This window comes from Trichomycterus rosablanca, chromosome 22 (assembly GCF_030014385.1).
Source record: "Trichomycterus rosablanca isolate fTriRos1 chromosome 22, fTriRos1.hap1, whole genome shotgun sequence".
NCBI lineage: Eukaryota > Metazoa > Chordata > Actinopteri > Siluriformes > Trichomycteridae > Trichomycterus > Trichomycterus rosablanca.
This window is the reverse complement of record NC_086009.1, coordinates 4,309,499-4,322,500: the sequence shown is the minus strand read 5'-3', so window position 1 is coordinate 4,322,500 and position 13,002 is coordinate 4,309,499. Positions and strand designations below refer to the sequence as shown.

Sequence of the window (13,002 nt, the reverse complement as noted above, 5' to 3'; positions counted from 1 at the left end):
GTCCTATCATACATATACTGTATGTAGAATAACTATTCAGTTTCTAATGAGTCTTAATCTTGATCAGGTAATCAGGTAATATTAAAAATATTTCAGCCTAAAATCATTTTTTATACACATATAGTATACACAATGAAGGCTAAACCTTTATTAGATGTTAGATTATTGGGACACTAACAGACCACAGATCGATTCCATTTGGGGTAATGATAGAAGAAGGAGCTTTATTGTCATTATACTTGCGTAAATGTATGTGAATGTGTTCATATGTGTAAAATGCAAAGAGAGCCTGATTGTTGGGTAACAGTCTGAGAAAGATATACTGTAGATTTAATTTTAATATGCTTTATGAATGAGTAAGTATGTAGGTGTGCAAAATACGCAGTGTGCAAAATGACTGTCTATAAGGGGTGGGGTGTTAATGGGGGAAAGGTGTTAAAAGATTTCTTAGCTATTTGGTTACATTATTGAATATTCAGATTTTCTTCATTTGATAGTGTAATGGGTCAATAAAAAGTGTAACAGTGAGGTAACAATGAGGTTAAATTACATGAAGTCCCGCCTTCAGTAAAAAGAGCTGATCGCTGTGTATCCAGCACCCCTATATTCACCCAATCGCTTTATGGCATCTGCATTGGTGTTGATTAGAAGCTACAATCAGTTTTAATTATACAAGCGTTCTTCAAAAATTTTGGTTTTGGTTGAGCTCATAGCCACTGATGCACTGCTGCTTTTACATCATCACCACATGAAAATCTTCTTCATCTTAAAGCTTCTTTGAGCATCCAAAAAGGTGCAAATCAGATGGAGCTTAATCCAGACTATAAGCTCTCTCAGTCTCTCAGACACGACCGATTACTCCTCCTCCCACCATCACCGCTTATAACCAAAATATAACAATGCGGAAACTTTTTGAAGATCCCTGATATAACTTACTTTCGTGTAGGTTTACCCCAGTGTAAGACAATCAGAGCCAAAGCAATAGAGAGCCAGGAGTCCTAAAGGAAATCATCAGTGTCTCTTAGCTTAATGTGTGCTTAGCTGCCCTGGCTTCATGTTTCTTAAAGGAAGCATGTGTTAGCCCTCACGTGTCTGAATAGGTAGATGTTATATAAGAAGAAAGACGTAGATATTGAAGTGTTTGGGAATGACTAACCCAGCTAAATTTGGGTAAAAATGGCAAACAATTATTTCAGCATCTGCAGCTAGATGGCCTTCGCTAGAGTAAATGGCTGATAGCAGATTGCCTGAGCTGAGTTAATTTGCTCACTGGTGTTTTTTGCAGCTGACTAGTTTTCTATCTCTGAAATGTCTTAAAATTCCCAAGTGTGCCTGCATGTTAACTTTGAGCTCTAATTGGTCTGTTGAAGGTAGACTTCCTCTCTGATTGGTTGTTTTGGGTTTGTGTGCAGGTCCGGCAGCTCAGGGCAACCCCCTGTTGGCTGCGTTGCCTGTGCAGACTCGCGCAATTCAGACGCCTCTGGAACTGAAGAACTTCCTGCCCTTCAGACTCAACGGCTCCAACCCACTCAGCCTCTTCCCCAATTTCAGTACTGTGAGTCCTAAACATTAGACCTTTTAAACATTCATCTATTGAGAAATGTAAAAATTTGGTTTGAATTTAATGTGCACTAGATTGTTACAGTAGTGCAGGGCTTTGACCTGATAACATTCATTTTTCCATCCTGCATTGGCACCGATTTTTTTGTGTGTGTATAAGGTGAATGTGAACGTGAGCCACCTGCTTATCTTCACTTGTCTAGCAGAGGCTCACAAATACACAATACTTTTTCAAGAATTTGGCTGAACTTGTGTATTTTGACTTGTTTCTGCCCAACACAGAGCTTGAAGTTTAGTCCAAAAAGTTTAATATTGGTCTCATTAAACCGCCTTTTGTGACATGGCAGTAGAATCTCCCAAGTGTTTTGTTGCTGTTGTTGTTGTAAAGTAAAAACATGATTGAGCATTTTCAAGCCTTTTTTTTATCATGCAAAGACCTGTCTTACATGCCAGCCTTTTATAAAACTTGGGGTAGTGATGTCACATTTACAGACCAACCAGCCAGAACCACAGATAGTTGTAAGTTCTTTAAAGTTCCCAAGTTACACTGGTAGTCTCGTTGGGTGACATTATAAAAACTGGCAAATCTGAAGTCAGTGCAAAGTTTTAGAACAACATCAGGCCGAATATCTATTCTGAAGTAGACTGACCTTTCCCTTTTTACCAGAGACTAGTTCTTACATTGTTGGTCCTTATTGCTTTTGTGTGCAGCATGTTGCTTGAAACTCTTACTGCATTTTGTTCTCTTTGTTGTTTTTTTCCTCTCAGATGGACCCTGTACAAAAGGCTGTTATTAATCACACTTTTGGGGTTCCTCAGAAGAAGAAACAGTTCATCTCCTGCAATATCTGCCACCTACGTTTCAACTCCACGGTGAGTGCACTGCAAACAAGGCTTTTTATTTCTGTCTTTATTTGGCTGTATTCACATTTCTAATTACAAATAAATAACAACTTAATAAAGCGAAGCTTGTGCCACCAGCCTAGTCAGAGGCTCAACAGACACTATTGGCTGTGTTTGTAAACGGGAAGGTTGGATATGAATACTCCAGCATGACTAGTGGAGAAATATAAAGAGTACAGAGTCTTCCTCAGCATGTGTCAGGGCTTTCTTTAAGGATACTTCACTTATGTTATCAAGAAGCACTGGAAGCATTTGATGCTCCCTCGTTATTCAGTCAGATTATCGATATATTGAATTAAGGCACCCTAGTAGGCAGCATTTTAAGGCATCTAAGAATTCAGGAGCGCATAGAATGACGTAAAATGTGTCTATGTAGAGAGATCACTAGGTTTTCGGACAGACCCATGATTTCCACTAGACTTTCGAAGGTGTCCTGTGGTATTGTGTACCAGGTCATTACCAGCAGCTTCTTTAATGTTTGCATATTGTGTGGTTGATGGTCTGCATCCAGATGCTTTCTTTCAAAGATTAAATAAAAAATTTAAAAAAATGTAAATTGTTTAAAACAGCTAATAAACCACACCATTAACAGGAAATGGATTTAAGCTTCAGCTGCCTCCAATGCAATTCAAGACAAAACAAGAGAGAAAACATTGACATATATTGATATATTTCAATATAAAAAACACTGAAGACCCAGGAATGATGAACTAAATGCAGCAGATATTATTAAGATGAGATGTTCTGCAGCGCTCTGCAGCGGAACCCGCTTGCTCTGTTAATGTCACATGGATGAGAATCTGTTGAGCGGAGTTTGATGGGGTTTGCGGTTTGTTCTTAGACGCACGCCACTTACAGCCTCTGCCACAGTTTGTGAAGCTGATCTTGTCGTGTGTACTGCGGGGGGCTGAAAAATCATTCAAACGTTCATTTACTCCCTGCAGTCACTCTCTCTCCATCTCTCTCTCTCTCCACCTCTCTCTCTCTTTCTCTCTCTCTCCCTCTCTCATCGTCTGGTTCTGTTTTACTGGAATTCCTCCATTTTGTCATGCTCGCTGCAGACTTGAGTTATTAGCTTGTGGAACATGCAGTGCAAACAATTTCTGTACATTTCATTTCTCATTTGCATTTAAACGGCAGAAGCGTGCATGCATGTGTGTGTGTGTGTGTGCATGCATGTGTCTTTTGGCAAGCCTTCACATCCTATCTGTTGTAGCAGTCAGGCCTTTAGGCTGGAATCGTTCCTGCTGTAAACCACTCGGAAGGGGAACAAGATGGCTGGCCTGAATTTCCTGTTCCTAGTGCATTGCTGGTGTGCATCCTCAAAACTAAACTCAATAAGATGCTGCAGTACGTGCATTTATATCAGTGGCAGCATTGCGAGCTGTGACGGGAATATATTACGTGCTTATATAGTATTCTAGAGCACTGGCTGTTTTTAGAGCACACAGCTTTTTCGGCCAGTGACTGCATTTTAAGACACAGTTTTATTTTTTTGTGACCCCCCTAAAACCCAGTGTATTATTGCAGGGAAGTGTATTCCACCAAACATATTAGTGTGGTTGCTGTATTATGTTTAGCCAATCAGACAAGAGCTTCATAAAAGAGGAGAGTACGTAATTCTGCATAACTGAACAAAGCATGTAGACAAAGATCCAGACATAGCCAGTCGTGTCTTTATGTAGATGCCCGATCAGTTTGGTTTGTTTGGTTTATAGCTGATGTATATACAGCTGACGTTTATACAGCTGTAATTGCCAAAGGTGCATCAACCAAGTATTTAGGCTAAGGGTGTGTATAGATATGTAACACTTAAATAAACGATTCTTGTCAGTAAAATAAAATTGCACATGTTCTAAACCCTGTTTTCACTGTAATTATTGGTGATTGTGTGTAGATGTTTGTGACAAAAAATAAACTCAAGCTATTATAGAATGAGTCTGCAATGTAATAAAACGTGGAGAAGGTGAAAGGGGTGTGCTGACTTTCCGGCTTGACTGTAGATGGGTGTGTATATACATATATGTGTGTATGTATACATAATATTTTAAATACAAACATTAAAACAAAAGCATTAGTAAAAAATAAAAAAAGACTAATGAATTGATAAAATGAAAATAAATGGTACTTTCTTGTGCTTTTGGATATTTTGTATTATTCATTATTATTGCTGTTAAACTACAAATGTAAATTTTTATCTCTTTTATTTTTTCACTCCTTTTCTTTTCCTACTTCTATTCATATCTGTTTATCTTTTCTTTATCCATCTGCATTAATGCTGTAGTGCTGAAATGTTTTTTTTTTCTGCACATTACACATGTAATTAAACCTCCTCTATGCTGCCCAGATCTCCTCTTATCAGCACTGTCCAGACTCGCATTGTGTGTATGTGTGTATATATATATGTGTGTGTGTGTGTGTGTGTGTGTGTGTGTGTGTGTGTGTGGATATTCATGCATGCTGGTACTGTCCACAGTATAATAAAACATTAACAGGGTATATTTTACTAAGTTCTCTAATAAATGAGTCTCTTGCTTCAAGGTTCACTGACATGATTAGACATTTTAATATGTCTAATTATTTCTTTCTTCAAATAATAAAAAAAAACCATGAAAATCACAATAATGCTACAGTAGAATATTTGGCTGCTTCTATACCAACCATACAGAGGCATTAAATGTCATCAGAGAACATGTGAATTGTGTAACGAACCAAATATAACAGTAAATATTTTATATCATCATCTCAAGTAACTAAATCTGAATAGTCTAACAAGAAAACAACCTCTACAACATAAAGCCTGCAAAACTCACAACATATATGAAGGATTTTAAAATTGTCAATCAAGGGGACCTTACAGTGCCCATATACAGTACGTCCTGAATGTATAATTAACAACTTGTTTAAAAGGTGGTGTCTGAATACTTCAGCCCACCCACCTCCCATTATTTCTTATTTATGCTTATGAATTCATCCTTTTGTTTAGATTTAAAAATACAAACATTTTAAGTGGATGTATTTACTGAAAGTATATTAAATAAACACAACAGTGTTGTACAGCCCACATGTCTATTTTGTCAGTATATAATTTTATATTTATATGAATGCTGCAATTACATAAAATGATAATTATATAGATGTGACAAAGCAGATGTTTTTATTGTTGTTATAAATAATAATTAGAATTATTTGTACTTTTTGTTTATATTTGGATTAATTTTATCTTATGCTTTATCTTATGTAAATGTAAGTTATTGTTTTATATTAAACCTAATTTGAAATTAAGTAAAAAAAATATATGTAATTGGATCCAGACCAAATTTGATTTACTTGTATATGTTTTGATTGGCATCGGCAAAACAGAGCAGCTATAAAATTATTATAAAATCATTTAAAATCTGCGATTTTGACAAACAGTAACTATTAACCTATTTTATATCTATTTATCTATATCTAACATATTTGTGTGTCTATTTAATAAATGCAATAGTGCACAGAGGACCCAAACAATATTTGTTGGCCATATACAAGGTCAGCAGCACTGTACCCAAAATTAGGAACTATTAATCATTATTATGATGATTATTACATTAATGTTTTAAAAAACATTTATTATAATTGTACAAATTGTTTTGATAATGCTTTACTGGACTGATGTGTTTACTCTGTAAGTGATGTACTCAATATTTTTGTTTTCAGAATCAGGCTGAAGCACATTATAAAGGACATAAGCACGCGCGGAAGCTGAAGGCTCTAGAGAACCAAAAGAACAAGCAGCACAGACGGCAGCTCGATAACACACACAGCAACCGGGACAGAGAGAAAGAGAGAGACCGAGACAGAAGCAAAGTAAACGCACCTGATCCACTTCCTGCTCTCCTGGATTCATGCACAGTGGAAGGAACGAGTGAGTGTACAGGTGTGTGAGCGTCCGTACACTTCTGTCCATCAACAGCTGTATGACATACATTAATAATAAGCTGCACAGGTCAGTTTTATATGCTGGTTGCACTGTCACCTCACAGCAAGAAGGTCCTAGGTTTGATTCCCAGGTGGAGTGGTCCGGGTCCTTTTTGTGTGGAGTTTGCATGTTCTCCCCGTGTCTGTGTGGGTTTCCTCCGGGAGCTCTGGTTTCCTCCCACAGTCTAAAGACATGCAAGTGAGGTGCATTGGAGATTCAAATGTTTTTTGAATGTTTTTTGTGCTTGCTTTTCAGGCCAAATTTGGCCACAGACTGGTAACAACAGGGGCACAAAAGCCAACACAGATCATGGTATGAGGGTGTATCAGTCAGCGTCAGGCCTCATTCTGCACACAATACAACAGTGTGGCTTCATAGACCCAGAGTGTGTGTGCCTGACTGGTCTGCCTGCACCCCCGATCTGTCTCCTATCGATTGATACTGATGAATAATAATACTTACATTTATATTTCATTTTCATTTTCAGCATTTAGCAGACGCTTTTATCCAAAGCGACTTACACAATGAGCGGAACACGATGAGCAACTGAGGGTTAAGGGCCTTGCTCAAGGACCCAACAGTGGCAACTTGGTGGTGGTGGGGCTTGAACTGGCAACCTTCTGTTTACTAGTCCAGTACCTTAACCACTGAGCTATCACTGGCCGCTTTTGGCTCACATTTATATACATTCTAGCATTCTAGGGCGTTACATGACTGTGTAGGACTGAGAGGGATTATGATTGCACACACGCACACACACACACACACACACACACACACACACACACACACACACACAATCATCCATCTGATTACTTGATGAAATTAGAACAGTTCTGTTATTAAGGCTGCAGCTGCAGGAGCCAATCAGCACAAATTAATCACGTCATCTGCTGTTACGAGCTACGAGACAGGACAGATAGAGGAAGGAGCAGGTGATGTACAGTATACTAAGAGAGAGAGAGAGAGAGAGAGAGAGAGAGAGAGAGAGAGAGAGAAGAAATGTCCATTCTAAACAAATAATAAAAAATATAATAAAAAAATATAATAATTAAATAAATAAGAAATAAATACAAAATTTAATCACCACCCTTAGACAACCAGTTACCGGTTAGTGAGTAAATTCTACTTTAACTGGAACTTCTCCAGGGCATGAAGCAGCAAGGCAAACCCTCAAACTTTTATCAGCCTACCATTAAGAATTTAACTTGAATTCATCTTTTTATGTAGCCAAACGTTTAGGAATCATTTAGGTGCCTCTGCACTTTAGTACTGATGGTTTGTCTTGGTTATTAGTGGTTAAAACTTTGAAAAAAGTACCATTAATCCACTTTTGTCTAGTCTGTGGAGTCAGAAACACTGGCTTTTTAGAGGCTAGTGATGTCTGATGTTTGTTAGATTAGAATAGATTAGATCAGATTAGATTTCTGAGATTTCTGGTGACTTCCTGGATGAGTTGTCACGGAGCCTGTGGAGGATATTTACTAGGCTGTCCCCTCCTGGCTAGATTAGCACTCACTGTGGTTTGACGATATGCATTAGTTCATCTAGACAAATAAAAAAACAGCCAAAGCGTAAGTTTAATGATTAATGAACTAAGATCAATCTTTGTCTTTTATATTAATGACTACTCTTGGGTGGATTAGCTCTTCAAGGTCTGAAACTGTAGTTGTAGAAATCCGGATCAGGGAGTTTATGGAGGCCCCAAACGTGTGAAAAGAAAAATGTGTCCACTCCAGAGGGAATGTAAAACAGAAAGGCTCTGCTTGAGAATGAAAGCATTTTTTCACACCTGAATGAGGTGCGAAAGGTAATGAAACGGAGAGAATTGCAGTGGGTAACACTCAATGCCAGGTGTGAGAGTGTGTGTTAGTTATGACTGTGCAGGTTTCTTTAATAGAGACACTGATCATCTGTAGTCAGTATTATGCTCTGCGTATGAGCTGAGTCCACTGCGCTTAAAGGACAAGCAAGTGATTTAAGAACGGAGTGAGAGGAGAGGAAGTGTGAAAAGTAGAGAGATCGCTAAAGGAGCAGAAGACGTAAAAACAAAAGGTCTTAATGTAGGTATGGATCAATATAAAGAGTGAGTTTGCCAGCAGCATTTTAAACAAATGCTAAATCGATAATAGTTTAAACATGTTTTACTATAGACTGTACTAGAAATCTCATTTACTCCAACCTCAGTTATAGCGTAAGTCTAAGAGCATTGGTGGTGCTGTCAGTGAAGGTTTTTGTGACGTCTATAGTAAATGCAATTCAAGCAAAAAGCTGTTAATGTGTATAATTAGTCTGGATTAGTCTTTTTTAAACCTAAAATTTTAGTCTTGCCCATTATAACCACTCAAGTAGAGTAAGAGCATCTGTTTAAAAGAATTGTCAGTCCTCAATAACTGTTTAGTGCAAAGAAAAAGCCTGAGAGCTATTAAAAATACTAAAATCAATGAACTATATAGGTTGCTGGGTATAAAACATTTGGGTATTATATTTAAAAGTCTCTGTATATTGGTGCATATGGACCACAGTAGAAAATCTGGTTGAAATCCAAGCATTCTGCAACTATTTAATCCTGTTCAGCAGTGATCATGATTAGTTGGAACTTGGAAGTTAGAAAGCTACTAAAAACAGCTTTTTTAGAACATTTTTACCATTCAGTGTCATCCGTACAGTGTAAAGGATTGCAATTCTTTGTCATTTTCATGACATGCTTTTAAAGAACTATTAATCCTTACAGTATGTTAGACAGGATTCAGAGTTATTTGCTTGCTACATTTTAGCCCTCTCTGTCCGACTGGCTTCATCTTTTTGCGTCTCTTGTTGTGTAGCTCTGCTATATGAATCCGACTCGGTGGTCAAGATGAGTGAGACTCAGGTCAGCTCGGTGATCCTCACTCCGGTATCTGAGGTGTCATGTTCGGACGTGGCTGTTTCCTCTCCGCCGTCCCAGCACTCAGACAGCCAGCAGGACGCTGCTGGTCCCAGCGAGACAGGCGCCGAGCAGGACAGCCCGGCCAGGGAGGCCTCAAAGGAGAAAGAACCCAGGAGAAACAAGCAGCACCTGCACTGTCCCGTCTGCAAAGTGACAGTTAACTCGGTCACTCAGCTGGAAGCCCACAACAGTGGTATGTGTGCATTAAGCATATGTGTGTAACAGACTCTTGTACATTCCTTCATGTTACACTAAAAAACCTGATGATTATGCTAGATTATGGACTAATATGAATGGCACAATCTAAAGACATGAGTATGTAACCCTAACCAGCACCAGGTTAAACCTGGTTGAGGAGTAAGACTCAAGTTTCCTCTGTAAAAAACTCTCTTCACGACTCCCCATAGGTACTAAGCACAAACTGATGCTGGATGGACAGACTGTGTTGCCCAGAAGACGAGGGAAAGCACTGTCCTCCCGTGCTGTCTGTAAAAGCAAGCGTCTGGCCAGTAAGGGCAGCATGAGTGTGACCAGCAAGAGCTTCCAGTGTGAAGTGTGTGAGATCCACGTCAACTCCGAGACCCAGCTCACCCAGGTGATGCACACACACACACACACTCAAATATGTACACAATAATAGAGGGACACACTGGGCAAAACAGGTCACCTAAACCTGGGCTGCATGCAATATGTGGGCAGAAGTATGAGTTCACCCGACCATTTGTTTATTCTTGTTCTGTTAAGTGCTGGTATTGAGCTGATGTCTTTTTTTTCACTCACAGGTTCATTCATTTAAAAAAACAATTTTCACATGGTATATATTACACCATCTTAAAGAAAGGATTTCTTTATGAGTAAACACATTAGAATAATGTCTGCAGGCCACACAGATAAAGAAAGGAATGTCTCTGTTTCTCTTGGGGCTGAATAAAGCAAATTTCTACAGTTGCAGTGAAGGAAAGTGTAGCAGCAATAGGGGCACCAGCTTCATATTGATTCATATGGTTTTGATTGCAAGGTTTTAGGTGTTTTGGGTATTTACACACCTTTGTTCATATTATGTCCATCTATCAGCTTAACCAAATGTCACATCTAATCATTGTTGATTTAATCCTTTCGTAGTACCTTAGAGAAACAGCGTAAATGTCAGAGACCTGGAAGTGATTTTTTCTCTAATGCTACTTTATGTGCAGTACAGTTAATTTTCTTATTTTTTTAACCAGAGCTCAGCATTCGATTTCCTAGATCTGTCTTCATGTTTTATTGCAGATTCTTTGTTTGATTTATTTGTCCTGGTTATTGTTTTAATGGGTATAAAGCCTTTTCAAAAACACTTCCAGTCTATTAAATGGAGTTACACACACTCATTTTGGTTAGCCAGTCCACCTACTTGCATGTTTTTGGAAAATAGAGGGGTATCCATGTAGACTTGCCAAACTCCACATCGATTAGTAAATAAAGATGTGATTGAACCCAGAATTCTAAACAAAACAGTTTTTTTTTACATGCTGTCATGAGCATGTCTAGCTTTTTGTGTCATTGGCTAAAAAAACATATTTATGAACTATAGTTGGTGATGCCCAGTACCTCCAACATGCAAGCTATCAAATCTAGATTAAATAAACATAGATATTGTACAACATTTCCTCATGTTTTTACCTGCATGTTTCTAACATAAGATAATTCATGTAGTGTTTATCACCATTAGCATTGTGATCAGTCAAATCAAATGTATTTATATGAAATTCAAAGTAACAACTAATTTAATATGCTGATTTATTAATATTCTTATTTTAATGATTTAACATGACATGTTGTCTCTTATACTCTAGCACATGAACAGTCGCCGACATAAAGACCGTCTGGCAGGAAAACCCCCCAAGCCTAAATTCAACCCTCACATCAAGAGCCAGCCTACCTCAGGAGCATCAGTAAGAAACACACACACACACACACACACACACACTTTGAGTCTTACACAGACACAGTATTTAGAGACTCTGATAATGTGTTTAGCAGATTGTCAGGTGGACTGGCTATGCAGGAGGAGCTGTTTCAGCAATGAAGAAAGTCTTTAACCAATACAGTCTAACCTCTCTGTCTTCACAGGTGAGTAACACAAACCAATTTAAGTGGCTATAAACATTCATAAATCCTCTTAAACTTTTACCAAATACTACAGGATTATACATGTCTCTGACTAGTGTAAGTTTTGTTAACTAAATTTTGTAGTGCCGTAAATGTACCACTGCAGAAGATGTTTTACTGGAGCTACAAAGACAATCAATTAACGTTCCAGTTTCTACCAAAGGTGTTTAAAGAGGTTAAAGTCTGGGCACTGTGTGGGCCACTGGTGTTCCTCCACTCCAAAGTTTTGACAAACCATGGCTTTATGTACAAAACAACTTCTGGACATTGTATAACTGACAGGTGCATTGTGTTATTATGTATTTTTGACCAGGTTTAATTATTCCATCTCTCTCTTTGTTTCTTTTAGACCAAGCTGGCCCTGCAGAAGCAGCTGACTAAAAATCTGACGACCAGTTTCTTGCCCACTCCTATAACTCCGCCCACTTTTTGCACAGTGGCAGCTAATTCGCTCACCCTCCGCCACCCGGCCACTGCCACTTTTTTTCCGACGCAAATCTTGGGCCCGACCCTCTTTAGACCTGCACCAGGACCGCTGCGGGCCACACATACACCTATTCTATTCTCTCCTTATTAAAGTATGCATATACGTAGAGCCACACACACACACACACACTCTCATACACACACGTACACAAGTCTACTGTAACAGTCTACATTTATACACTCTACACATAAACACAACCACACTGACAGCCCATTAACACTTACAGACTGGTGACAAATTAAAGACAAAATAAAACTGTGTTAGGTTTTGGGCCGCCATAAAACACCAGATCAGCTTTAAAGCACCTTAGCAATGCGTGTTTATAAGTTCAAGTTCAAGAGAGGGTGTATTGTCATTTCAGCTATGTACAAGTACATACTAAATCGAAACAATGGTCCTCCAGGACCAGGGTGCAACATAGAACACAAGTGCAAAACAATACAATATACACAGTGCAGATAAAACAGTACAATAAATACAGAAGACATTTCTAATCTAAAGTAATTGAGTGGGACGGGACCAAAGACAAAAGTAGTGTTGGCCAGTACATGGTACCAAGTAAATGATAAGTTAGATAGATATACAGTTAGCAGCGTAGGGTTTGATTCTACTGTATTAAAAACATGGAACAGTATTCTTCTATATCGATAATCCCTCAGTTGGTATTTGTTCTGTTAAACACGTTGGTCAAAGATTTTTTATTGGTATTCAGCTGGGTTAAGATGTGTTTACTGGAAAGGCGGTAGCATTTGATTTAACTTGTTTCCGAACTTACCAAAGCAAGTTTTTAATCCTGGAAATGTTCATTCATATTATTTAATGATCAAGAAAATAAACCATCTGACTATATTGTATGTGTGATGCACTATATGATTTGAATTCAGATTTGTCCTTTAATTTGCCACCCGTCTGTAATATGGCCTGACAAAAAAAATCCAAACTGATGTACACACAATAAATACCTGCACTCTCCTCTAAGCCGGTGGCCCTCGCAGGAGGCTCACTCTCGAACTA

General features: G+C 38.4%; 1 protein-coding gene across 1 annotated transcript in view; it reads left to right on the top strand.

Moving 5' to 3' along the window:
- Positions 1–12,078, top strand: part of znf385c (zinc finger protein 385C) — a 32,151-nt gene extending 20,073 nt beyond the window's left edge. Inside the window, exons 2-9 of the mRNA XM_063019027.1 lie at positions 1,413–1,555; positions 2,329–2,433; positions 6,163–6,376; positions 9,250–9,546; positions 9,761–9,948; positions 11,186–11,284; positions 11,370–11,462; positions 11,851–12,078. Of these exons, the coding sequence (XP_062875097.1) occupies positions 1,413–1,555; positions 2,329–2,433; positions 6,163–6,376; positions 9,250–9,546; positions 9,761–9,948; positions 11,186–11,284; positions 11,370–11,462; positions 11,851–12,078 (1,367 nt within the window). The remainder of the gene's footprint in view (positions 1–1,412; positions 1,556–2,328; positions 2,434–6,162; positions 6,377–9,249; positions 9,547–9,760; positions 9,949–11,185; positions 11,285–11,369; positions 11,463–11,850) is intronic.
- Positions 12,079–13,002: the final 924 nt, after the last annotated feature.